We start from the raw sequence: 25,195 nt of genomic DNA, 5'->3' as shown, positions 1-25,195 counted from the left end.
AGTTACGTTCACCCTCTTCTGGAGTCAGAGGGAGCACAATTTGAGAAGAGGGACAGAATGGGAAATGCGCCAAGGCAAAAAGACAGGAGGAGTGTGGAAACCCACTCTTGACAGCCACAGCTAAGTGCAGAAGGCTTTGAAGAACTCACCCTTCCTTCCACACCCAGCCTCTGCCCTCTCCCCCTGCTTCCATTTCGGAAAGTCTGAAGCATGCTTGGAAAGTTGTTCTCTGCTGTCTTCTCTTCCTCCCCCTTTTCAGCTCTGCGCAGAGCTCCCAGCTGCTCGACCTCTTGCATAACTGTGAGAGAGCCCTGAGCTTCTTGATGGGCTCCAGATGTGCAGTGGGATGAGGGTGGAGGAGTGGGGGCAGGAGGTCTTTAGTCCCCTGAGTGCTCTAACTGTGGGAACACAGAGACTGGACACAGCAGGAGATAGGACAAATTTCTTAGAGCCTTGATCATAGGGTCAGCTGGACAGCGAGACACTGAGAAAAATTAGCTGCTTTTTTAAACCCCCTGCCTCAGCATCATCTGCTTCTGGCAGGTTTAATTATTGTATGACAGTTCTCCTGACCAAGTCAATAAACAGCAGCTGGAGGTTAAGAAAAAGATGAGAGAGTTTGAGATACCCTAATCTGAGCCCCTTCTCCAAATGCTAGGTCTTCTTCACATACAGAACAAGATGATTTTGGATTGTTTTCTCTTTTTGCTCAGGAACATACGAGGACAGCATGAAAATCACTGTTGCGATTGATAAGTGCCACAGGAAGGTTGGCCACTTGAGCCTCCAATGATATTTAGAGAGGTGGAAAGAGACTGCAAAAAGCTTGGGTTTTCTGGTGACCACTGAGTATGTTGCACCTCTATTGGCTACAGTAGGTGGCAGGTGGGACCCTTTTTCCTCCTCCCTCTTGTCCACTGCTCGGCTGTCTCCGGTTTAATTGCCAGCAGTGGGTGCCCCCTACTAATGCTAGTTCTGTCAATGAGTGACCAAATTCCTGCAGTGCAGTCTCCTGCCACTCCTGGGAAAGACTGAGGAGGTCACAGAACAAAAGCCATTGGAACAGAACAGAGCTTGTCCATTCCAAAGAGGACTTTCATTTTAAATTTTTTCCTAACCCATCCCATCTGGAATTTAGGCCGGACTTGGGGGCTTCCGGCTCTTTGCTTCACTGAGGAAGAACGTCTGCCAATCCTTTAGTGCAGGTTAAAGAGGCCCAGTCTAGTCGAGTTCAGCTCCCGTGAGGCCTCCCAGCGGTCTCCTGGGGCAAAAGCAGGCTTTGCAAGGTGCGGCTCCACTGTCAGCTTGGATTTCGGGGTGGGGGTTGAATTGCTGAGTGACTTTGCCAGGCTGGGTTTATAGACCGCCCCCCTCTTTTCTTCTTCCTCAAACTCTCACTCTTCAGCCAACCTGTCTCTCTACTCTGCCTCCAGCTCCAGCTGTAACCCAACAAGTCTGTATTGGAGGTGAATGGACAGAAACAAGAGGGCGGGCGAACTCCATTCGGCTTTCCTGGGTCTTGAGGTTTGCAGTACACTTGCTTTTGTTTTTGTTTTTCGAGACAGGGTTTCTCTGTGTAGCCCTGGCTGTCCTTGAACTTATTCCGAGGCCAGCCCGTCTCGAACTCACAGAGGAGATCCACCTGCCTCTGCCTCCCGAATGCTGGGATAAAAGCCACCACCATCTGGCTTACACCACACTTTTAACAGGCCTTTCTGAAGCCTGATGTGCAATTATTAACTCGACCGACAGCTCTCTATGGTGGGGGCTTGGACTAGCAAAGGGTAGGGGCTGAGCTGGGTGCCCTCAGTAGATGTTCTGAAAAGAAACTTGAGCATCTGTGGTAGGACTGTGCTAGGGCTCATTGGGAGTCAAGCATCTTGGGTAGGGCAGGGTAAATAAAGAAGTGCTTCGAGGCCCAGAGTGGAGGGTGGTCTAGGAGGGTCGGAAGGAGAGGGCGGGAGGAGAGTATGCATGGTGGTGGCCCTGGTGGTGGTGGTGGTGGTGGTGGAAAGCCCAGCTGTACAGATGAACAAAGCGGGCGCTGTGCAAGCGGGGGAGGTGCTGCTGTGGGAAAGGCTGGGTGGGGGCCTTGGGCTCCAGCACCACAAGGGCGTCTTCTCTAGCTGGCCAGGCGGACAGGACGGGATGGGGGCGGAGACTCAGGGAAGGGGGGCGGGACAGTCTCCCTCTCCTCCTACTCAGCTGGCTCCAGGGGAAAAGCAACTGTGTCCTCGCCAGCCTGAGGCTGCCGCGGCCCACTTGGGCAAAGGGGCCGGTATCCCTCCAACTCCCCACAAGGTAAGCGTGCCCCTCCCACTATGCCTTGGGGTTCCATTCGCCGTTTGGCCGGGTCTACAGAAGGGAAGGTCCCCGGGACCAGACGAGAGTAGTCTGGCCCAGAGAGCTGGGTAGAAAGGTGCGGAAAAAAGGGGCCATGCCAGGTGAGTGCGTTAGCGGAAGGGGCTTTGTGGGCCACCCTCGGCGGACCGCTTGCTTTTGCCCTCCTGAGTCGTTGCCAGCGCCACCACCAGAGGGGGCCCTGGTATTATGCGGAGGGACCCCCCCCCTTCCCGAGCCTTGCGGGATCTCGAGTCTCCTGTGGGCACCCCGACGGCCAGTATCCCACACTCGCAGTCTCCGGGTGGGTACGCGCGCTGGACCTTGTCTACAGCACCCCACATGGCTCCTCTCCACATCAGCAGGACCACAGGAAGGGGGATCCCCTAGGCGTCCCTGCTCTTGTCCTAGTTCCAGCTGCCTAGATGGACTTAAACAGATGTGGAGTCAAACTCTCAGGCGCGAGAGAGTCAGGGAGGAGTCCTGGGGTTTCCACGTCTAGGGTCTCCTGGGCACTCTTCCAGGACCCCTGTTATCTTGGAGGGTTTCGGGCGACCTGGGATGACTGAGCCGTAGGCTCTCGCTCCGCCTCCGCGGTCTGGATCCAAATACAGCGCGGAGTTCCCCAACAGAGGCCGAGCCTCGTCATCCGGCTCCCCCGGGATGGGGAAGCGCGGGCAGGCGGCTGGGTGGGGCCGCGGGGCGCAGGGTTGCCCAGGCGCCGCGGACGCTTCCGCCCAGGCCAGCCCAGCGGGGACTTGGCCCACGACCGCACGGCTCGGCGGGGGACCCAGTGAGCCGGGGTGGGGCTGCATTCTGGGCCCGTTAGCTCAGCGGTCCCGGAGGCTCCCGGAGACTGACTCATCGCACTTGGGGCTCACCCCACAGCGGTCACACAAACAAAACCGGCCACTAACACGGGTGTCCGGCACAGCTCCCACGCACAGCATCCCACGCCTCACCTCCGCGCACCCGCAGGACACGTCACACGGACAGTCCAGTGTCACACCACTGGTGCACACGTGAATCCTTCACATGTGCCTCGACTTCACACACTTAGTACGCTTCACACCACGCACTCCACGCGCTGGGACGGGTCCCCCGGGAAGGCTGCTCCTCTCACGCAACCTCCCCGCAGGCATGCACCTCCCTCCACATGCCAGCCCCCTTCCTGCAGCTGCAAGGCCGCCCCCTTTCCCTGCCGTGCAAACAAGCGACTTCTTCTCTCCGCCTTGCTGAAGAAAGGCCGCTTGTCCCCGGGGCCGGACGGGAGGGGCAGCCACAGCAGGCGGCCCAACACTGCTGCCTTGTCCCACCCGGTGGCCTGGGGAGGGCCAAGCCCCTGGTGTGCGGAGATCAAGAACCCTGCGGGTTTCCAAGAAATGCACTTTTCAGCGTCGCTCTCCAATACTCCTCCACCCCAACAACTCTTCCACCCCAGCTACTCTTCCCAGTTCTTATTTTCTCTGTCCCCGGACTGTCCCAAGACTCTTCTCCCGCTTCTGGGGATTCTTTTCCTAGCTGCCCTTCGGTCCCCCTCTCCGAGGTGCTCTGAAGCGCCTGGTTCTTCCTCTCATATTTGGGGACTGTATCCCAAGTCGTGCCCCCCCCCCACAACCATCACCACCGCGCACGCTTCTGAGGATCCCCTGGCCTCTCCTACAGTCTAGTCTTCTAGCTCACTGTCTCATCACCAGCACTGCTGTTATTTTTTGAGACAAGGTCTCTGGAAACCCAGGCCGAGGCTGGCCTTGAGTGCCTGATATCCTGTCACCACATCCGGAGCACAGGGAATTGGGTTTACTGGCTTGTACCACCACACCCGGCTCTCCTAGCCAGCTTTTGGTATTTCACACTCTATTACCCCTGTGCCTCGTCCTTTCTACAGACCTCCTTTTCTCTCTGCCTATTTTTCTTATTTCTAATTTCTTCTCTGCACGCCCGGCCCTTGGATACTCGCCCTGCCTCTCCTGGGCATTCTGCCCGCCCAGCCTCAGTTTCCTTCCCGTCCCGACTCCTTCCTCTGCCGGTGGTGGCCCTTCCTCGAGGGCGGATGTGAGCAGGGAAGACGAAAGTCATTGTGACCAGAAAGGCCTTAGCCTACAGCTATGCATTCCCCCTGCAGAACCACCAGCTGGTCTCGCGAGACCCAGGTGAGGGAGGGGGCCCTGACTTTTAACTCCACGGCTGGCTTTGGACCTTTAAACTTGGGCCCGTTGGGATCCCAGGGACTTTCTTCAGTGCTTGCTGGTGCCAGGGCTGGTTGGCTCTTCCCAGGACTCCCTTCACTTTTATTCAGGTGCTAAGACCCGAAGACAGGTGTTGTCTGCTGTTGGAGCATTGGGTTTGGGGCTAAGGCTAACTGTGTAAGTCTCGGTCTTTGTACTCCAGGGCATCTTTCCCTAAGTTGATAATACAGTCACAGCCAGGCCCCGAACCACCTAGCTGGCTAGGAAGTGCTTGGGTATCTGCATCTGGGTGTCAGAGGGCTTGCTTCCCCCCCCCCCCCCGGCATCTGGGCATAGCCGAGTAGGTAATTAAAGCCTTGGATATAGGTAGCAGCTCGCTGGGACCATAGCAAGCCAAGCCAGCCAGTGGTTGGGGGTGGGGGTGGGGGACAGCACTGCTTCTCCTCCAAGGGACATGGGATTGGGGTCAGAGAAGAGGGCACCTAGGCCACCGTGAGCTTCCTCTATCAAAGCACCGTCTGAGCCCAGGTCAGGTTGGTTTGGTGTCCTTTTCCTCTGCTCTGGGTTAGGTTTCTGAGCTGAGGCCGTAGCCTCGCACCTTCCAATTGCTGTGCGGTTTCTTATCTTCTCTCTACACCTCTCTCCTTATCTCTGCCTCTCATTTCACCTCCTTATTCCTGTCTCCCCTCTCCTCGAGTCACTCTTATTTCCTCACTAACCTAGTTCCTTCACAGTCTTTGTCTCCACTTGAATTTATTCACTGTAAATAAGTAAGGGCTTCGCAAGTGACGGTGACAAACACTTCAGCATGGCAGATGGGGAAACTGAGGCAGAGACCCATGTGCCTTCCACGGCTAATCATAGCTGCTATTTTTAGATTGCTTTGTGGCTCATGGAGTGTGATTTAGTATCCCGCCAGGATCGTCAGATAAACTTTAATTTAATTTTTTTAAATTTGTATTTCGTGTGTGTGGTGTTTTGCTTTGCATGTATGTTTGTGCACCCTGTTTGTGTCTGGAGCCCAAGTCCAGAAGAGGCTGAGAAATCCCTGAAACAGGGTTTAACAAATGACTGAGCCACTGTGGATACTGGGAACAGAATTCTGATCTTTTGAAAGAGCAGCAAGTGGTCTTGACAAAGAGTGATTTCTCTAAATCCCAGTCTCTCTTCACAGATTCTCAAGGATTAATCTGTATATTATAAAATCAACCCAAATTAAGTATGCAGTCACTTTTAGAACATTTACAAAGCTGGGTAGCTACCATTGAAACTTAATTATAGAACATTCCTGTTGCAGGCTGGGAAGACGGCTTAGCAGATAAAAAATGGATACTACTCAAGCATGAGGAACTGAGTTCAAATCCCCAGCATCCGTGTCTATATTTCCAGAGCTGGGGGGTGGGAAAGAGGCGAGAGGATTGCTGGGGTTTGATGGCCAACAGCCTCGTTCAGGTTTAATGAGATAACCCTGACTGGCCTCTGCAAATGTGTGCATACATGACAGCCCCCCAAAAAAGAACATTTCTGTTACACACAGCTCAAAAATCTTGTGTCTATTCAGTCTATTTCTGTTCTCTGCCTAGCCTCGGACAAGCACTATTCTAGACAAGCCCTGTTCTGGCTAATTTTTCTTTAATTATTATTATTATTGTGCTCTTATAGAAGATTGACTTGACAATGTGAGTTTAATGACTTGTCCAATCTGGGCATGGTGGCTTACTTGACCTGTGTAAACCCAGCATTCGGGAGGGTAAAACAGGAGTTCCAGACCAGCCTGGGCTGTATAAGTTCTAGACCAGCATTAGCTACAGACTGAAACTCTGTCTCAACAAACAAACAACAAAAACCACCCTAGGGTCCTGTGGTTGTAGAGTGGCCTAAAAACAGCAAAAACAAAAGCCCTGGATTCTATCCCTAGTACCACATAAAAAAGGGCATGATGTCATACACCCAAGGTATATCAGGAAGATTAGAAAGAAAGTCAAGGTCTCCTCCACCACCTCCCACCTCCCTTATACAAATTCTCCCTGGAATGAAACTTTAGCTGGCCTGGAATTTGCTGTGTGGACCAAGCTGGTCTCAGACTCAAGAGATCCACCTGCCTCTGTCTCCTGCATGCTGGGATTAAAAGCATGGACCACCACACCTTCATTTTTCATTTTACAGCCAGCCTGGGATATACTAGATCTTGCCTAAAACAAAAACAGAAAAAGCACAAGCGCACATGTGTGTGCGTGCATGCATGCGTGTGCGAGTGTGTGTGTGTGTGTGTGTGTGTGTGTGTGTGTGTAAAATACATTGTATGAGATCATACAGCTAATGAAGTCAGGGTAAATTTTAGGGGTCTTGCACCCTCATCTAAAAGTCTTCCTACCCAAGAACCTTTATAGTTTTTGATTTCTTTCCTGGTTTTTTTACATAATTCCCCTAATTCTACCCACTCCCTTGCCTTTCCTCCCTAAAAAAAAAAAAAAAAAATACTGCGAGACTTCCCTGTGCATAAGAAAGACCTCAGGGCTGGAGAGATGGTTCAGTGGCTAAGAGACCTGGGTTTAATTCCCAACACCCACATGGCAGCGGTTCACAACTGTCTGTAACTCCAGTTCCGGGGGATCTGGTGCCCTCACACAGACCATGCCGGCAGAACACCAGTGTACATAAAAATAAATAAATCTTAAAAGAAGGAAAGGCAGACAGCTCTGTCTCTAGGAGCATTCTCGTGGCTAGTGCTTTTGGAGAGGGGCCGGTGAGGGTGAGTGACCTAAGTCTTCCCTCTTTCCAGGCAGTCCAGAGTGGGTCCCAGGCAGTCCAGAGTGGGTCCCAGGCAGTCCAGAGTGGGTCCCAGGCAGTCCAGAGTGGGTCCCAGGCAGTCCAGAGTGGGTCCCAGGCAGTCCAGAGTGGGTCCCAGGCAGTCCAGAGTGGGTCCCAGGCAGTCCAGAGTGGGTCCCAGGCAGTCCAGAGTGGGTCCCAGGCAGTCCAGAGTGGGTCCCAGGCAGTCCAGAGTGGGTCCCAGGCAGTCCAGAGTGGGTCCCAGGCAGTCCAGAGTGGGTCCCCCAGGCAGTCCAGAGTGGGTCCCAGGCAGTCCAGAGTGGGTCCCAGGCACTCACTGTTCCTGCCTCTTTTCTGCCAACTTGGGTGGGAAGGGTGACAGGGATGATGGGCAGGCAAGCCAGGAAGAAAAGTGGATGTGGGAAAGATACATTTAGTAACTCCATGGCTGAGGGAGGGCCTGGAGGTCAGGAGGGGACAGTCCTTGGAATCCAGGCTCTCATTCTACTTCCTTTGAGAGTCACTTGTGTGACAGCTGGAAGAGAAAGTGGGAAGGGACCCTGACGAGTTGGTAACATGTTCCTACACAAAGGTCAGAGACCAAAACACACAAGCCTAAGAACGAGGGGTGGGGAGTAGTGCTGGTCGGTGGCTTAGACATCAGGGTTACGCGGCTTGTAATAGCTGCCATTTTCAGAGCGAGTTGTACCCCATGGGGTGTGACCTAGTAAACTGCTTGGTCTTCGCACCCGTTAAAAATATAACTAACAGGTATACTAGATAGGCAGAGATGCAAGTTCGGGTTCAGGAATCAACTTCTGGTTCTTCCAGCACCACGGAAGAGCGGCAGAGTTCCGTACTCCAAAGCACAGAAGTTTTACAGCTCATTATATTAGGTGAGGTAGCTTTCAAGGAAAGAAAAAGTTACAGGAGCTGAGACAAGCAGGCATGACAGGAATGGCTGGGTTTCCCCCTCTCTGTCTCCTTTAAGAAAACATTTCCTATTGAGACCCTTGGGGAAAGAGACAAAGGGAGAGGAGGAAAAAGGAAAGGTTGGGGGAGGGGTTCAGTTACATCAGCCCTTGCACCCACCTGCCTGGTCTCTGGATATCTGTGTCCTTGGAGGGGCTTCCTGCTTCTCTTGGTAAGCCCTGCCCGCTCCGTTTAAGGCTCCAGATGGCTAGGGGTGTAGGGAAGGAGAGGAAGACAGGGGGATGCATCTTGTGCTGCTAAGTGAGAGGATGGACAGGTCACCCCTGCTCCCCTGCCCAAGCTCCTCAGCTTCTCCCCACCTTTTCACCACATGTGTAATGGAGACAGTTGCAGCTTGCACTGGGTTTGCCCTGGGAGCCCCACCACAGCACCTACCTCTTTCCTTCATCGGCTCTTCCCACTTACCTGTATTTATTGTTCCCAGGAGCTCTGGAGCCCTAGGACCATGGCTACTCTTAATAGGAACCAGCTAGGCCCTGGATGCAAGACCCAGGCTGTGGTGCAGGTGAGTGGGACCAGGACCACAGGGTAAGAAGGCTCCTGGTGAGGGTGGTTCAGAACTTTTCCTTTCTGAGTTTTATTTTCATTTTAAATTATGTTAATCTATGTGCTTATGTGCTTACATGTATGTGAAGTGCAGGTGCCCAAGGAGGTCAGATTCAGAGAACCCTGGGGTTTGAGTTCTAGGGAGTGGTAGCCTTCTGATGTGGGTGCTGGGAATTGAACCTGGGTCCCTCACAAGAGCAGAACACTGTCTCACACCACTGAGTCATCTCTCCAGCCGCGGGTTTAGCTCTCTTACTCGCCAGCTGTTCAAGTCCAAGGATGAGAGTAGGAGCAGCATTCTGCCAGTTGCCCGTCCCTAGTCACAAGCCTGTTACCAGCTCAGTCACAGTCTGAGTCAGGTTAACTGGTTCAGCCCGAAACTCCTCTGTGAAAGTCTGAAATCGGTTTCCAGATGCTCCAGCAGGATCACCCTCCTAGTTCAGGCCGTCTTGCTCCCTTGTAGTTCAGTTTAGGAAGCACAGCCAGGTGGGTAGCCATTACAAGCCAGCCAGGAGCTGGTTGGGGGGGGGGGCTCCTCTTAGTAGATATGGCACTCCCTCCTTGTTCCTGTTTTCATAAACAAAAGGGGTACAGGATACTTGAGCCTAGCCCCGGAGACAAATCCAGTGGGATGAGCTAGGGGCCCAGGTTCAGGTGTAGTTGGAATTTAGTGTAGTAATTGCTCTTTTATGCTGAGCCTTCCAGGCGGCAGAGTCTTTGGCGAAGGCCAAGGGCTGTTGGTGTGACTGGGCCTGTGGGGTGCTGGCCTGGAGTCTGAAAGTCTTACCTCCTGTCTGTCGTCTGTCCACATTACCTGCAGAAAGGGCCGTTGGATCTGATTGAGACGGGTCAAGGACTGAAGGTGCAGACAGACAAACCTCATCTGGTGAGCCTGGGCAGCGGCAGGCTCAGCACAGCAATCACTCTACTGCCGCTGGAGGAAGGTAAGCTGAGGGCTGGCAGGACAAGGTTCCTGCCCTCAAGGCTGTGCCTGTGGGGGCCCTTCTGCCTTATGCAGTGCTTGCCTCGCCTCGTGCCTGCCTCCCCGACCGCCTGCCCTTTTCGGCAGATGAACTGACTAAAGATCAGTTTGGAGTAAATAAATAAATATTAGTTTAGAATCAAGGGGGACAGCTGAGGGGAAGAAAAAAGCACACTGCTCTTACCAGCCTGTGGGATCAAGAGCCAGCCCCACTCCCCCACCAGTCCCCGCTCCTGCTCCAGGATGAGGGCTGGCATGGGGAACTGAACTATGTAGAACTTGAAAAGATGGGTATATATCCTAACCCGAGGCCTTGGCATGGCTTCTGCCTTCCTGGCTGCACCTGTTGCCTGGGTGACACTGCATTCCCCACATTCTCCAAATGCCAGTCCCAGGGGCTCTACCGGGGAGGGATGGAGGGGAGAGGCTGCGCTGGAGAGAGAGGAAGGGATTGGGTAGGAGAGAGAAGAGGGCCTACAGGAAGGCAGTTAGGGGGACAGAGGGAGATCCCTCTCTGCTGCCAAGGTGTCTTGAGTTCTGTGGCCTCTCTCTGGATCCCACTCAGACACAGTTTTCTCTGCTTGCTTGAGAGGAGTTTCTACCCCTTACTGGCTGACCTTCAAGGTAGCCAGACCTGGGCAGGGTCTCAGCATAAGTAAGAGATAGGCATATACTTCCACAGTGGCCCCTCTCTCCATCTCCTTACCTTCTTAGCCTGGGTGATCATTCTGACTCAGTTTGTCTCCTGTCTCCAGGGAGGACAGTGATTGGTTCAGCAGCCAGGGACATCTCACTGCAAGGTCCAGGCCTTGCTCCAGAACACTGCTACATCGAGAATCTGAGGGGCACTCTCACCCTGTACCCTTGTGGCAATGCCTGCACTATTGATGGGCTCCCTGTTCGGCAGCCCACCCGGCTCACTCAGGGTAAGGTGGTAAGATGTGTGTGTGTGCGTGCGTGCGTGCGTGTGTGTGTGTGTGTGTGTGTGTGTTTGCGCGTGCGCCTGTCTGTCTGTCTGTCTGTCTGTCTGTCTGTCTGTCTCATAGCCTGTGCGTGTTAGGTGCAGGGGAGGCCTGACGTGGTGGTTCCTAGGTCAGTGAGATGGTTGGCCATCCTCAGGTTCCTTGTCGATGGTGTCAGAGCATCTTAAAAATGCCCCACTCCCACCTCCAGTATCCAGACTTTCCCAGACCTCCCCACCCCCACACTCTTTCTTCACAATCACATAGAGAAGAAGAGGCTTCAGTTTCAGAGGGTCCTGGGTATAGTATGGCTTTTAGTGTTTGTAGGGGGAGAGCATGGAACAACAGAGAGAAAGGAGCTGAGGCGTTCAGTGATGTCTGGAGGGCGTCGTGTTGAGTCGCCTTAGAGAATGAAGTCCCCGGAGGGCATGCCTGTCCTGCTGCATATAGGGTAGGGTCATGGGTTTAGCTGCCCCTGTTTCCTAAGACACCAGGCTGCTCTGTTGGGTAAGGGAGGCCCAGGTGTGTAAAGTCCCATAATTACCATGGTTACCAGGCAGGTAAGGGCTGGCTAGGTGGTACTTTGAATGGGCTCGATGTATTCACCTTGGAAACAGGCACTAAGCATCCTTAGTTTATTTGTGGGTCTTTTTATTATCGGACTGAGAAGAGAGGATCCAGCCAGGTGTGACTCTCTGGGAGTCAGGTTCACATAGGATAGAAGGTTTGAGCTGAGCCTGGCTCTCACGGTGAGCCCACTAGCCGGATTGCAGGGGAGATCCCACTCACCCCACTGTCTCTCAGGTCTTAAGCCACACTCCCTAACCTCTGGCATAGGAACAACTCCTCTCTTGTGCTCTTGGGGTGTAGCAGAGCTACTATGTTTCAGGGAGGTCCCACAGCAGCTAAGGGCAGACCCTCCTGCTCCTGGAGTTCGGGGTCTCTGACTCTGGATGAGGGGAGTCCCCACAAACTAGGGCTTTGGCTGGGATGCTGTCTGGTCCCTGGCAGTCCTGTTTAGGGTCAGACAGTGCATCTGCTCCAGGATTCAGTGAGTCACAGAGCAGCAAAGAAAGAGGCTGGGCAAATTCCAAGACCTCCCAGTCCCTACCTCATCTCCCCAGTCCCATCATTTCTCGGGGGTAAAAGCATTCTTGGCCTCTACAGATAGGGAAAGGCCCAGACGCATCAACTCTGTGGTCCAGTTTCCCAGGGCATCATTTAGCTCTTGAGAAGAGGGAGGGTCTGAGGCCACAGCAGAGTACTTACACATTTCCTGTGGTCCAATTTCCAGATCCAGAAGCCCATCTTGCCAAGTATGTGCCCTCCTACACTCTGCTGACCCTAAACTCCCTTCGCCATCCCACCCTCCACCCAGCCTTCTTGTCTGGGCTCGCCTGTTTCAGAAGCTTGGCAGGGTAGGCGGAGGCACAAAGGAATGGGTGTTCTTCCTAACCCCCACCCCCTCTTGGGTTCCAGGAGCTGAGAGTTTCCTTGTCTCATCTCTGGAGCAAGGCACCAAGCCCAGCCCTGCCTGGCCCCAGTCCGGACATTCTTAGGAGTGCGTTTCCTTGGATACTGGGTGGTGTGGGGGTGATGTGCTATCTCTGTGTGTCTGTGTGACCGGACTGTGTTTATGTGTCTCCGGATATGTTTGTGTCTCTGGGCCTGTGTGTTTGGGTGTTTATTTGTGCCTTTCCTTGTTGTTTACAGACCTGTGGATTCAAATGTGTGGTGGGTAAACTCAGATCTACTGATGGCATCAACAATGTCTATGCGTGTATTCCTGTGTGTGCATGAGAGCTCTGTGGCATGCTGTGTGTACAGAAGGCTCACATAGGGCTGTAAGGGGAGCTCAGTGGTGAAGCAGCACAGGCCTTAGGGGCAACATGCACGCACATTTTTCTTGTCTTATTGTCTATTCTGGCCTTGTATTGGAAATCCTCTTTGAGAGGGATAACAAAGATCCTTCTTTGACTGGGCCAGGTATCAGTAGCATCGTTCTGGGCACTATACCCTGCCATAGGCAACTTGGAATGATGACAGTCTTCGTGGCAGTGACAGGCTCTTACAGTCAGGAGTATGCTTGGGCTAGGGGAGGGAGAGGAGGCCAGAGCACAGATGCCAACCTTTAGCCCAGAGGAGTGAACATGTGAGGGAGCCTCCCCTGTACCCAGGCATCTTGGCACATCCCATGCTGCCCTCTTCTCTACAGAACAAAGGGTGGAGCTGGGACAGGGACCAAGGAAATAAACGGGGCGGCTGCATCTCAATCTGGGGTCTAGGCTGCTCCACCCTGGGACCGCAGTACCAAACCACATGAAAGATCTGGGAGGGGACTAAGGAAGAGAGACTCCCGAGAGAGAGCCGCACAGCTCAGGGCCTGGGCTGTCTAGACAGGAGGTCCCCCATCAACTCCTACCACATGCTGCTGCCTAAGTGTCCTTCACTTCTGAAGCCCCCATTGGTGGGAAGGAGCTGCCATATAGCCAGAATCCCTGGGGTGCCAGCTGCCACCCCCGAGATCCAGGACACCAGGCTTTCCCCTCCCCTCCGGCTATGTTATTTCTTCTGTGAACTGGGCAGGAAGCCTCCGAGCTTTCTCTGTTAGGACTGATAACGATCTTTACTAGGGAAACTCAAGGAAAGGAGAGGAGGAATGAAGGCAGGGAGCTCCCAGCTTCCTTGTGTCAGCCTCCTGCACCGCTCCTCACTGGCAGTATTCTCCCCGTCTGCCTGCGTCTGTCCAGCTGGCCGTCACACTTTCCAGACTGGTGAATCACTCTTCCTGGGGAGTCTTGGCTTTTTAACACCTCCCCTTGTTTTATATTTGACCCTATATGGGTCTTCCTTTTTTCTTCAGAAGGGAAATAGGTTTCCTGTGTGCATGCGAGTGTGTGTTTGTGTATGTTTGCACGTGGGCGTGTATAGTATGCCAGCGAGTGGGCGAAGCAGTGACCTATTCAGCGAGAATGGAAAAAAAAATCCCTTCTTATTTCTTTAAGGAAGCTGGCTTTTTATTTCAGAGTTCCCCCCAGGGGCTGATTGGAAGACTAGCTCTGCTCAAATAAGTGTGTAAGTAGGAGGGGGCTGAAGGCTGGGGACTTGAAAATGTGACAATAACTCTGTGTGATGGAGCGTGTATAATGTGGGGGCTTCTCTGGATCAGTGTGCGCCTGGCTGAGGTGGTGTCATTGTGACTGGGCAGTGTTGCTTTGTATTAGAGATGACAGTCAGACTGTTCCCCCAGGGGCTGCTGGGAACAGTGTGCTTGAGACTGTGTGTGTGTGGTTTATATGTGAGGTCTGGTGTCCAGGGCCAGGTCTCTAGGTTAAAAGCAATTCTTTGTGGCCCCAGCTAACGCTCAAGATAGCAATGGTCTTTAAACACACACACACACACACACACACACACACACAATTTTATGTGTAGGGGGTGTTTTGCTTAAAATTATGTCTGTACACCACATGTGTGCCTAGAAGCCCACACAGTGCCCAGAGAGGAGGGTGGACTCCCCGTGGAACTGGAGTTAACAGTTCTAAAGGACCGTGTGAGTGCTGTCCATTGAACCCAGGTCCTCCGCATGCCTCCAATCACCTAGCCATCCTTCCAGCCCTAGAAAGGGTCTTAATAAGGGACAGCCTTTTGCTGCAGCTACCATAACTTGAGATTATGGCTAAGGGAAAGGGCTGACCTGGAGGAGAGGTCAGCGCCTTGATACAGCCTGGGTCAATGCCGGTGAGCTCTGGTGGGTGGGGACTGGAAGAAAAAGGCAGTCAGGGTGGTGACAGGAGCTGAGATCAGTGTTGCTTGCATTGCACAGAACACTGCCTTGGCCTGAGCTCCCAGCCCAGGGTGACCTTGTCACAGTTTTGGACTGAGGGTCATAGCTGAACCTAGTGACCCTAGCTGGATCCCATGGTGAATCCCACGTTTTCTCCATCATGTATGGAGTCATAGAATGTCCTCTGCTGTCACTGAGGCCATCCTCCTCATTCAGTGGATAAGAATCCAAGGCCACTGGGTCAGAAGGTGTGACTGCCCTTAGATGACACTGGCCCCTAGCCATGGGCTTCAGTCATTGGCTTCCTACTCTAGAGAACTTTAGGTAAGACAGAACCTGGTATCACTCCGACCTCTGGTTCTCCATCTTCTGGCTTCTGTTTACCTCTCACCTTAACTTTTAACGTCATCTCCCTGGGAGCCTCTCCTGCCAGCCCCACTATCCCTCCAGCCCCGAGCGCGGGTTCTTCATCCCGCCGCCTGGTGGCATCCTCCCTCCCACCCCGCCCTCTCCATCCAGCTCCACACTCCTCTCCTCCATCACTTCCTCTTCCCCTCCTCCTCGCCTTTGTCCCTCCCTCTCTGGCTCCCTTCCCCCGCCACTGGTCGCCGGCCCGCCCCTCCCCGGGCATTGGCGGCTGCTCGCTCCCTGGCTGCTCGCAACCGCGCCAGGAGCCGGCGGCGCGGGAGGTCGTCCCGCCCCCTCAAAGGCCCAGGGCGGGCGGGCGACCTGCAGGGCCCGGGCTAGTAGAAGAGAACAGTCCGGAGGTCTGGGTTCAGCGGTGAGTCCTCAGCCAGGTCAGCCACTGCTCCCGGCAACCGGGCGTAGACGCTCCAGCTGGGAGGGGCGTTCTAGGACGGGTGGGCGCAGCGAGAGGAATGGGGTCCTCGTCCCCCAGTGGGAGCCTGAGGCTGTTAATCTGATGATTTGTGTACTCAGAACGTCTGTGAGTGGTGGTCTGAGTTATTAAATGGCTGTGCAGACCCCATCTTCCCCACCTTTGGGGAGTCTGCTCCTTGGGACCCGCCTCCGGAGCCTGTAGAGGGGTCCTGCATAGGTTGAGGGAGCCTGTGCTATCACCAGCAGGAATCTGATGAGAAGAGCCTAGATTCTTTCTCACATTCTCCCCTCACCCAGCTTCCTTTTGGCCAGTCCATTCTATTTGTGTGGCCAGGAGGGCAGTGACTGTCTCCGTGAGTGTGCAGCATGTCTGCCCATATGGCCGTGAGCCTGTGTGGTTTCTGAGTGTCTGTGTGTGAGTCTGCGTGGGGTGTTTCCCTTCTGCATCCCTCACAAACAGGATCCACCCGCTCCTTTGCCCAGTGTTTTCCCTCCAGATGTGCAGTTCCTCCACCCACCTGTACACAGCTGGACCCTGAGTCCTCCTGGGCAGAGAGGACAAGGCGGGGACTATGACTCTGGCTGGATTGATTCCGTGGGGGGTCAGAGTGAACAGAGTAGGGGCTTCCTAACATAGACGGGCTGGCCAGGTCTTTGGGGGCAGTAGGTGCCAGAGTCGGAGCAACGCCTGGGGCCCCTGAGTACAAATAGTAAGTTAATTTGGGCCAGAGCTGGTCTGCTCTCTGTTCGGCTGCCCTCCTGCCCACTCTATTAATACAGCGCCAGTGCCTGGCACCACTATTTATAGCCCAGAGCAACATGGCCACACCCCCTGGGTGTGAAGGGGGGAAGGGCAGGGCAGTGTATCTAGGCTGTAGGTGCCAGGGAAGAGGGTCCCTAGATACCCAAAGCCTCCTTGGACAGCACTTCTTGGATGGATCCCACCCAGCCTCCCCACCTGCTGCCCAGCTTAGACTGTGCAGAGAGCCACAGCCCTTGCCCCCTGTCACCCTAGAGTTGAGTGAATCTGTCTAGACCCCTCAAATTCATCATTAATTAGGCTATTAAATATTTGTCCGAAAGGGGAGGGGGTGACTGGCTTTCTCTGGAACAGCTGTGGTTGTAATTAGGTGGATGGCTCTGGTGACTATTATTTATCCTAGTTATGATTACTATGGGATTAGCTCCTCTGATTGGTGGCTTGGCAGGAAAGGGCCTTCCCTGTTACTCTCAACTACCCATCAGCCTTTAGAACTGTTGGTGCCGTCTGCCTGGGAGGGCTGTGGGTGTGCCAAAGTAGTGGGTGGCTTCGACCGCTACAGTTTTTTTTTTGCTATGGGTGGGCTTCTTAGAGTGTCAGCCTCTCCTCTCAGTGTCTAGGGTCCCAGGATCAGACCTCTGAGCTCAGTAGAGGTCCTGTCAGAGTACCCCCTTGTTTGGCCTGGGATGCCCCTTGCCCTTGCAACCTCCCTGGGCTGAAACTGCCTCAACGTCCTGGAATGTAGACTTCCTGCCAGTCTTACCCCAGACTGGCATGAAGCATGGGGCACCATGTAGCAGCACATTGGGTAGCCAAGAGGTCGGGGCCAGGAGCATGGACGAATTGGAAGGCTGTGTAGCAGAGAGCCCTGGGGGGCTCTGGCTCCTTTCAGCAGAGCATCTTCAGTAGGAACCTGGAACACCTGGCATGGCCAGGAGGAACTCTGCCAGCCAGGCTTAGGCGCCTGTGGGCACACCTGCTGCAGTGCACACTCCCAAGCCCCTGGCTACATTTTCTGGCTCCCACATACCCACCTCTTTCTATGCACTCGTACTTCCTGGGCAGGACTGGGCTTGTATCTCTTGCCTGGGAATGTGCTTGGCTGAAGCTCGGCCCAGTCACAGAGAACTGGCTAGAGTCTACCGGAGAGCAAAATACAGCTGGGGGATGCTTTGCTCCCTAGATGCTCAGAGAGCATGGTAGCCCTCCTGAAGTCTTACCATAGGAAGGGGTCAGAGTACATGCTGAACCCCACTTGTGCACCTGACTGATCTGTGGCATTTTACTTGTCCCCGTATCTTACAGTGTGTGTGTGTGTGTGTGTGTGTGTGTTTGTGTGTGTGTGTGACTCTGAAAGATGCTGCCTCTAAACTACCTCTAAAACTAACACTTTTACCCAAGAGGCAATTCGGCGAATCACCGGTACACATTTGTGTTGGATGTTCATTTTTCCTTTTTAAAATGTATGTATTTTATGTGTTTTGTTTGCTTGCTTGTTTTATGAGTGTTTTGCCTGTATATAAGGGTACCACACGAGTGCCTGATGCACGCAGAAATTAGCAGGCAGCCTCAGAACTGTAGGTACAGATGGTTTCGAGCCATCTTGTAGGTCCTGGGAACCAAGTTCCAGTCTTCTGCAAGAGCAGCAAGTCTTCTCACCCACTAGCCATCATCACTTTAGCCCCGAGCGTTCTTTTTTTCTGAAGAATTTTTCCCACTTCAGGAGTACTTTCACATATGCAGTCTTATTAACCCTGGGAGATCTAGTAGTGTTAAGTGTCCTGTTTTTCGTGAGAGAACTAGCTTGGAGGCGTAGTGGCACCACCTGAAGATTTCAGAGCTAGGAGGACTCCATTTGGGGAACTTAACCTGCTAGTGATCTCTCCTATTCTGACATGTGCCGTGGAACCCATGTCAGGACTCCATTGCAAAGAGAAGCAGGCCAGAGGAGCCTTGTGTGGATACTGTTCGTCCCTGCCTGCACTTTCTAAGTGAGTGCTTTCTCTGCAGGCTGCATGTTGTGTCTGGGTCAGTCCACCTTCCTGCGCTTTAACCACCCAGCCGAAGCCAAGTGGATGAAGAGTATGATTCCAGCAGGGGGCCGGGCCCCAGGGTCCACCTACAGTCCTGGCTCTGGTAAGTAGCCAGCTGGGGCAGGTGGCTGGGTAAGTGGCACCCCTTGGACATGTGTCCTTGCCTGTTCCAACCACCCTTGGAGTGTTAGAGCAGGACATTACTGATGGTCTGGGCTCACTGCCACCTGCCATGGGCTGGTAGAGAATGCTAGGCCATAGGGCCACTGGAAACGGTCCAAGGCATGGCTACTTGGCTCAAACTGGGAAGTCATGTGCCCCGAGGGCACATACAAGGTTCTGTTAGCCTGGAACTCCTGCTGCCTCGGAAGATGTCACTCGTTGTATGGGACCGTGTCATCTCAGGGGTGCCTCACTCGAGGGGGGTCTGTGTATTATGATGAACCCTTGGTAGCTTCTGGGGTGGGAGTCCCACCTGCTGGTGATCATGTCCAGAGGCACTCCTCAACTCTCAGGCCATGCCACGCTGACCGATGACTCAGAGAGCAGCTGCAGCCAGCTGCAGCCTGTGTGTGAATTATTGATCCCTAGAAGAGAATTGGCGATTGTTCTAGGAATCAACACAGGTCCCTCAGTAGGCTGCCCAGGGGGAAGGGGGCAGATGGGGAAGCTAGCTAGTTGTGTGTGCCATCCGAGGCTCTGCCATGGCGTTCCGATGGCTGTGGGACTAGAGGGCCAGTGCTGGCTCTCTGGCGGGTGAGCATGTATGTCAGGTTCACTTGATGGGATGGTTATTCATGACCCCCATAGTCTGGTGACTTCAAGAAAGGCAAGTGGTCACTGACTAGGACCAAAACACAGCCTTGCAAACCCATTCTTTTCTTCCTTTGCCATATCTATGACTTCCAGTCCCCTGGGAACTCACTTTGTCCCCAACCCAGTCTGGGTCATGTCACTCTTTTGGCTGTTTGGTTCTGAGGGTTCTGGACTCCCGGATGGTTGGCAAGGGCTAGGGCCAGGCAAAAGCCAGCTCTTGCTGGTGTGGCTTAATGGAATAATTGCAGACACTGAACTGTGCCTCGAGGCTCCCCAGCTAGGCTTCCAGGCACAAGCCATTAGCAGATCCTTCTTGTGTATTGGATCGGATAAGCCGGTACTACATTCACCACCCATCCAGCCCTGGACGCCCCTCTCCCACCAGCCCCTGACTGTTATACTGAGAGGCCCTGGTGTCCTCTTAGACTAAGAAGCCTTGGAACTTCTGGCCAGCTCCACAGTAGGTCCACATCTCTTTTGTAGCGTGCGTACTTGCTCTTCCTAAAAGAGAGGCACAGAAAGTTGGCCAAACCAAGGCGAGGAGGATCATATTGTTGGAGCGAGTTAGAAATAATTAGACGTAGAGAATTAAATACCTGGTACTGTTGCTGACTCTGTCCTGAGTCATTCAGAGTTAGAGCCAGGAAGGCCTTGCCTATCATTTCTCTTTATAGGAGGGGAACTCTGGGCAAGAGAGTTTGGCTTAAGCCGCAGAACAGGTCGGTGGCAGAATGGGTTGGTACCAGAACTCCGATCTCCTGGCTCCTTCTCCAAAGCCCTCACGGCCCCACTGCCCCTAGGATGAGGTTGGGTGGTGCTCTTGCTTGTGCACATGTGTGGCTTCCTAGAACTGAAAACCAGACCTTGAGTCTTCTTTGCCTTTCCCCTCAGCTGAATCAGAGAGCTTGGTCAATGGGAACCACACAGCACAGCCCGCAACCCGGGCACCTGCAGCCTGTGCCAGCCACAGTTCCCTGGTGAGCTCCATTGAAAAGGACCTGCAGGAAATCATGGACTCGTTGGTGCTAGAGGAGCCCGGAGCTGCAGGCAAGAAGCCTGCAGCCACATCCCCGTTGTCGCCAGTGGCTAATGGTGGACGCTACCTGTTGTCCCCTCCAACCAGCCCAGGAGCCATGTCTGTGGGCTCCAGCTATGAGAACACCTCTCCGGCCTTCTCTCCACTGTCCTCACCAGCCAGCAGTGGAAGCTGTGCTAGCCACTCCCCCAGTGGGCAGGAGCCAGGACCTTCTGTGCCCCCGCTGGTGCCTGCCCGTTCCTCCAGCTACCATTTGGCTCTGCAACCCCCACAGTCCCGCCCAAGTGGTTCTCGCTCCTCTGAGAGTCCCCGGCTGGGCAGGAAAGGGGGTCATGAGAGACCTCCCAGCCCTGGTCTCCGAGGTCTTCTGACTGACAGTCCTGCAGCTACAGTCTTGGCTGAGGCCCGCAGAACCACTGAGAGTCCCAGGCTAGGTGGGCAGCTGCCTGTGGTGGCTATCAGCCTGAGTGAATATCCATCTTCCGGTGCCCGCAGCCAACCCACCAGTATTCCTGGCAGCCCTAAGTTCCAGTCTCCAGTGCCTGCTCCCCGAAACAAGATCGGCACACTCCAGGACCGCCCTCCCAGTCCTTTCCGTGAGCCCCCAGGCACAGAGCGGGTACTAACAACCAGCCCCTCTCGACAGCTTGTAGGCAGAACATTTTCAGATGGGTCAGCAACTCGTACCCTCCAGCCACCGGAGAGTCCCCGCTTGGGCCGGCGGGGCCTGGACAGTATGCGGGAACTGCCCCCGTTGAGTCCATCTCTATCTCGAAGGGCTCTGTCCCCACTGCCAGCCCGGACTGCCCCAGATCCCAAACTAAGCAGGGAAGTGGCAGAGAGCCCCCGGCCCCGGCGCTGGGCAGCCCATGGGACTTCACCTGAGGACTTCTCCCTGACACTAGGAGCACGGGGCCGCAGGACTCGGAGTCCTTCGCCCACACTCGGGGAGTCCCTGGCACCTCGCAAGGGCAGCTTCAGTGGCAGGCTAAGCCCAGCCTACAGTCTGGGCTCTCTTACTGGAGCTTCACCTCGCCAGAGCCCCCATGCTCAAAGGAAGCTTTCCAGTGGGGACTTGCGGGTGCCCATCCCAAGGGAGAGGAAAAATAGCATCACGGAGATCAGCGACAATGAGGACGATCTCCTGGAGTACCACAGGCGGCAGCGCCAAGAGCGGCTCCGGGAGCAGGAGATGGAGAGGCTGGTGAGCCAATGCCAGGGAGGCTGCCGCTGCCCAAGGCAGCGCCTCTGCCAGGGTGTAGGCAGGCCAGCTGGCAGACCAGGAGGAGCCATGTACAGGGCCTGGGCTGCTTCGGGATGAGCCATCAGGTTAAGTGCCCTGTATCTCACGGTCCTGGTTCCCTGAAGGGGAAGGAACCATCTTTGAACGCTAAGGCTTTCTACATTTTTACTTAGTTTTGTATGTGTGTGTGCATGCATGTGCAGGTGTGTGTCTATGTGTCTGTTGTGCAGGCCAGAGATGAGTGGATAGTGGTACCAGAGGCCAGAGATGAGTGGATAGTGGCTTCCTCGGTTTCTCTTCGGTTTCATCTTTTGAGACAGTCTCTCGTTGAACCTGAGACACACTGGTTTAGCTGAACAAGTCCCAGGGATCTTCTGTCTCTGCCTCCCCCAGCACTAGATTCGCCAAAGGACCGAACTCAGGTCCTAGAGAGCTTTGCCAGCAGAGCTGTCTTCCAAGCCCTATGTCTTGGTTTTCTTTCTTTCTTTCTTTCTTTACTATATATGAGTACATTGTAGTTGTCATCAGACACACCAGAAGAGGGCATCAGATCCCATTACAGATGGTTGTGAGCCACCATGTGGTTGCTGAGAATTGAACTCAGGACCTCCGGAAGAGCAGTCGGTGCTCTTAACCACTGAGCCATCTCTCCAGCCCAAGTCTTGGTTTTCAGTTCTTGCTAACTTTGCATTTATTCTATGGCAGATCATTTGTTTTGCTGTGTGAGTTAGGTTCATAGTTTTTACCCGAGCGCAGTGTTTCAGGACAGCACACCACGCTCACGGCGACATCTTGGATCCCTACATTTGAAAAGCAAGTTTTGAGGCTGAGACTCAGACAGGATCATTAATTTATTTGGCCTTTTATTTTTATGGTGCCAGGCCTTGAACCTAGGACCTTTGGCATGTCAGGACAGCACTCCAGCATCGAGCTGTATCTCCAGCCCTAGAATTATTTTTCTCTCCTGCTCCTCTTTTTCTTTTTTTTGGTTGTCTAACCCAGTGTGGCTGCGAGCTTGCTGTGTGGCCCAGGTTGAGCTTGAGTTCATGATCTTCTGACTGCCTCCCGGGTAGAGACTGCATCACTGCCTGGGCTGGGGCTAGGGGCTGGGGCTAGGGGCATCCTTCTATTAAAGCTTTTATTTCCTGAGTGTGAGTGAGTGTGAGTGTGCGTGCATGTGCCTGAGAGTGTGTATGCACACACGCGTGTGTGAGTGTGTGTATCGTGCATGTGTGTGTGTGTGTGTGTGTGTGTGTGTGTGTGTGTCTCATGCGTGCATGTATGTTGATGGAGGCCTATGCCGTGATCAGTGTGTGGAGACCAGAGGACAATTTTTATGGAGCCATCCTATTCTTTCCCCTTGCGTGGGTTTCAGGGATCAGACTCAGGTCATCAGGTTCGCACAGCAAACACCTTTACCTCGGACTTACCCTTAAGGACAACTCTGGGCCCCCTTTCTTGCTTCTCTTTGGCATCTCCAAATGGGCGTGAATCACTTATGTGGCTCAGAGGGCTCCTCTAAGAGTGTGGTGCCAAGGAAAAGGGAAGAGCAGGGTGGGCAGCCCCCCTGGTCTGCCTCCGTGATTGTATGTGTCTGCGTGCATAAATGTGGGTGCTGCCGAGTCTGGGTGTGGCTCTGGGCAGCTGTTGTCGTGGTGGCATCTGAGCTGGGAGGGGGCTGGGATTCCCCCAAATAGCATAGGGAGCTCCAGGGGCATTGGCTGCTGTGTACATGCTCAAAGCCCACACACGAGAACGTGGATTTTCCCTTCCTCCCATCAAGAGCAGAAGCCCGGGGTATTTTGAGACACAGGTACCCTGGAATTGGTTTGAGGTTTGTCTGAAGAATCTGGGAAGAGACTGGTCAGCTTGGGGTGAGGGCGTGGGAGTCAGGACTCCTGGTCTTCCTTTGTTACACCTGTTGTGCTTTGGTGACCCGGGCTCCTCATCCCAGGAGGGCCGATGTGCCTGGCATCGTCAGGTGCTGGGTACAGCCTCCCCACCCCCATCCCCACACACAGGTACACACCTCACCGCCAGCCCCAACCTGCCCCACCTGCCACTTTAAGTCAGAGGCCGCCCGCACCCTGCCCCTCCCACCTCAGCCAGGCTGCTTATCTGGGTCCTAGGGCGGAGGTGAGGCATTGGCCCAACCTCCTGGGTGCTGAGGCTTGGTTCCTGGATTTTTTTGCCACAGAACTGGGCAAGCAGCAGGAAGGAAGCTGGGTAAGTGTTGTGGGATGGGAAGGTGAGGCCAAATATGGTGAGAGAAACTTGGGGTCAGAGACCCCAGAATGCACTGTAAGGCTCTGGGCTTGCAAGCCAAGGCTCGGGTGTTACTAATGGATGAGCAGGTTAGGGATCAGGAACGTGACTGCCATAGTTCCCTCACGTCCTAGGCACCCGAGAGGTGACCATGTCTGCGTCAGGATTTATAGTGAGAAATAGAATGGCAGGCCACAAGAGTCCTTGATCGCAGGTGGCCAGCTTACGTTGCCTTAAGGAGCAAAGGGTGGAAGCCTGAGTGACTTGGAGCTGAGGTGGGACTGGAAAGACTGTGTCCTCTCTGCCTTTTCTGTCTGTCTGGACTGTCAGGTCCTGTGGCCCATGGTCTACCTTCCAGCCCTGGCTGTCTGCAGGTGCCCACCCAGCCGTATACAGACTGTGTTTATCTCTGTGTGTATGCATGTCGGGGCTGGTGTCTTAGTGTGTGTCTGTTAATGCTGATGCACCTCCCAGGGCATATGGAGTGTCTGCGTGTGCCTGTGTGACAGAACTAATGTCTCAGTGTGCCCTTGTGCCGGAACCTGTATATGTACCTGTGTTAAGATGAGCGCTCGATGGCTGTGTCTCACTACGGTCACTTTGGTTTTCCCGTCTAGCCTTGGCTGTCCTGGAACTCTCTCTGTAGACCAGGCTGGCCTTGAACTCACAGTGAATCCCCCTACCTCTATCTCCTGGGATATTAAAGGTGTGCGGCACCACCACCTCCTGGCTTCATCACGGTCTTCCGGCTGCTTATGCTGCATGTTCCCGTGTGTTTGGGTGTCTCTGTGTGACTATGAAGAAGCCTCATCCTAGGGAGAGTAAACAGGGAGATGGGAGGGGCTGGCCAATGGACAGGTGACATATGGCCACGTTCTCTTGCCTACTTTTGAGGAACCTGCTTTCCCTCTGCCTCCTATAGATATTTCTTTTAAGAGGGGTTCTCACTGTGTAGTCTTTGGCTGGGTGGCCTGAGTCTCACTCTAGACCAGGCTGGCCTCAGATTCTGAGATCTGCCGGTCTCGGCCTCCAGAGTGCTGTGTACCACTCCCTGGTCCCCCACAGTTCTTAAGGTTGGGGTCATCCTCATGGTGCTGAGCCTAGAGTTTCTAGGGCTCAACACGCCCTGGCTTAAGCCACACCTGGTCTCAGACTTCCTCATATTCCGCCCCGTTCACTGTCCCTAGGAACGCCAGCGCCTGGAGACCATCCTGAACCTGTGTGCTGAGTACAGCCGAGCTGACGGGGGACCTGAGACTGGGGAACTGCCCAGTATAGGAGAGGCCACGGCAGCACTGGCTTTGGCAGGCAGGAGGCCCTCAAGAGGCTTGGCAGGAGCCATAGTAGTGTCTGGAAGGAGTGGCGAGGAGTCTGGAGGTGCCTCCCAGCGCCTGTGGGAGAGCATGGAGCGCTCTGATGAAGAGAATCTCAAAGAGGAGTGCAGCAGCACAGAGAGCACCCAGCAGGAGGTGAGGGGGCCGGGGCGGGGCCAGTGTGGCGGTAGTGAAGAGATCAAGGCTTGGGTGAGACCAGAAGTGAAGAACTGTGTGTGTAAGGAGGGAAAGGAGGTGACCATGACTTTCCCAAGCTATAAATGTGCTTTATGACCTGTTTTTCCTCTGGGCCCCACCCAAGCC

General features: G+C 54.1%; 1 protein-coding gene across 16 annotated transcripts in view; it reads left to right on the top strand.

The window, feature by feature from the left end:
- The first annotated feature begins 2,221 nt into the window (after window positions 1-2,221).
- The window catches only part of Phldb1 (pleckstrin homology like domain family B member 1), a 47,529-nt gene continuing 24,555 nt past the window's right edge, over window positions 2,222-25,195 (top strand). For 15 of the 16 annotated variants that reach the window (XR_004388878.1, XM_032911574.1, XM_032911573.1 and 12 more), the window contains exons 1-7: window positions 2,222-2,301; window positions 8,716-8,796; window positions 9,658-9,781; window positions 10,575-10,745; window positions 18,176-18,301; window positions 19,906-21,254; window positions 24,746-25,027. Coding sequence is in view for 15 of the 16 variants with exons in the window: in XM_032911574.1 (XP_032767465.1) it covers window positions 8,737-8,796; window positions 9,658-9,781; window positions 10,575-10,745; window positions 18,176-18,301; window positions 19,906-21,254; window positions 24,746-25,027 (2,112 nt within the window). In the remaining variant the exon portion in view is untranslated. Of the gene's footprint in view, window positions 2,302-8,715; window positions 8,797-9,657; window positions 9,782-10,574; window positions 10,746-15,197; window positions 15,347-18,175; window positions 18,302-19,905; window positions 21,255-24,745; window positions 25,028-25,195 lie in introns of those variants that run through there. The other variant, XM_032911568.1, reaches the window with a different exon arrangement.

Source organism: Rattus rattus, chromosome 8 (genome assembly GCF_011064425.1).
Source record: "Rattus rattus isolate New Zealand chromosome 8, Rrattus_CSIRO_v1, whole genome shotgun sequence".
NCBI classification, from domain to species: Eukaryota; Metazoa; Chordata; class Mammalia; order Rodentia; family Muridae; genus Rattus; species Rattus rattus.
The sequence above is the reverse complement of the archived record's forward strand: the minus strand, read 5'-3'. Positions and strand labels throughout refer to the sequence as shown.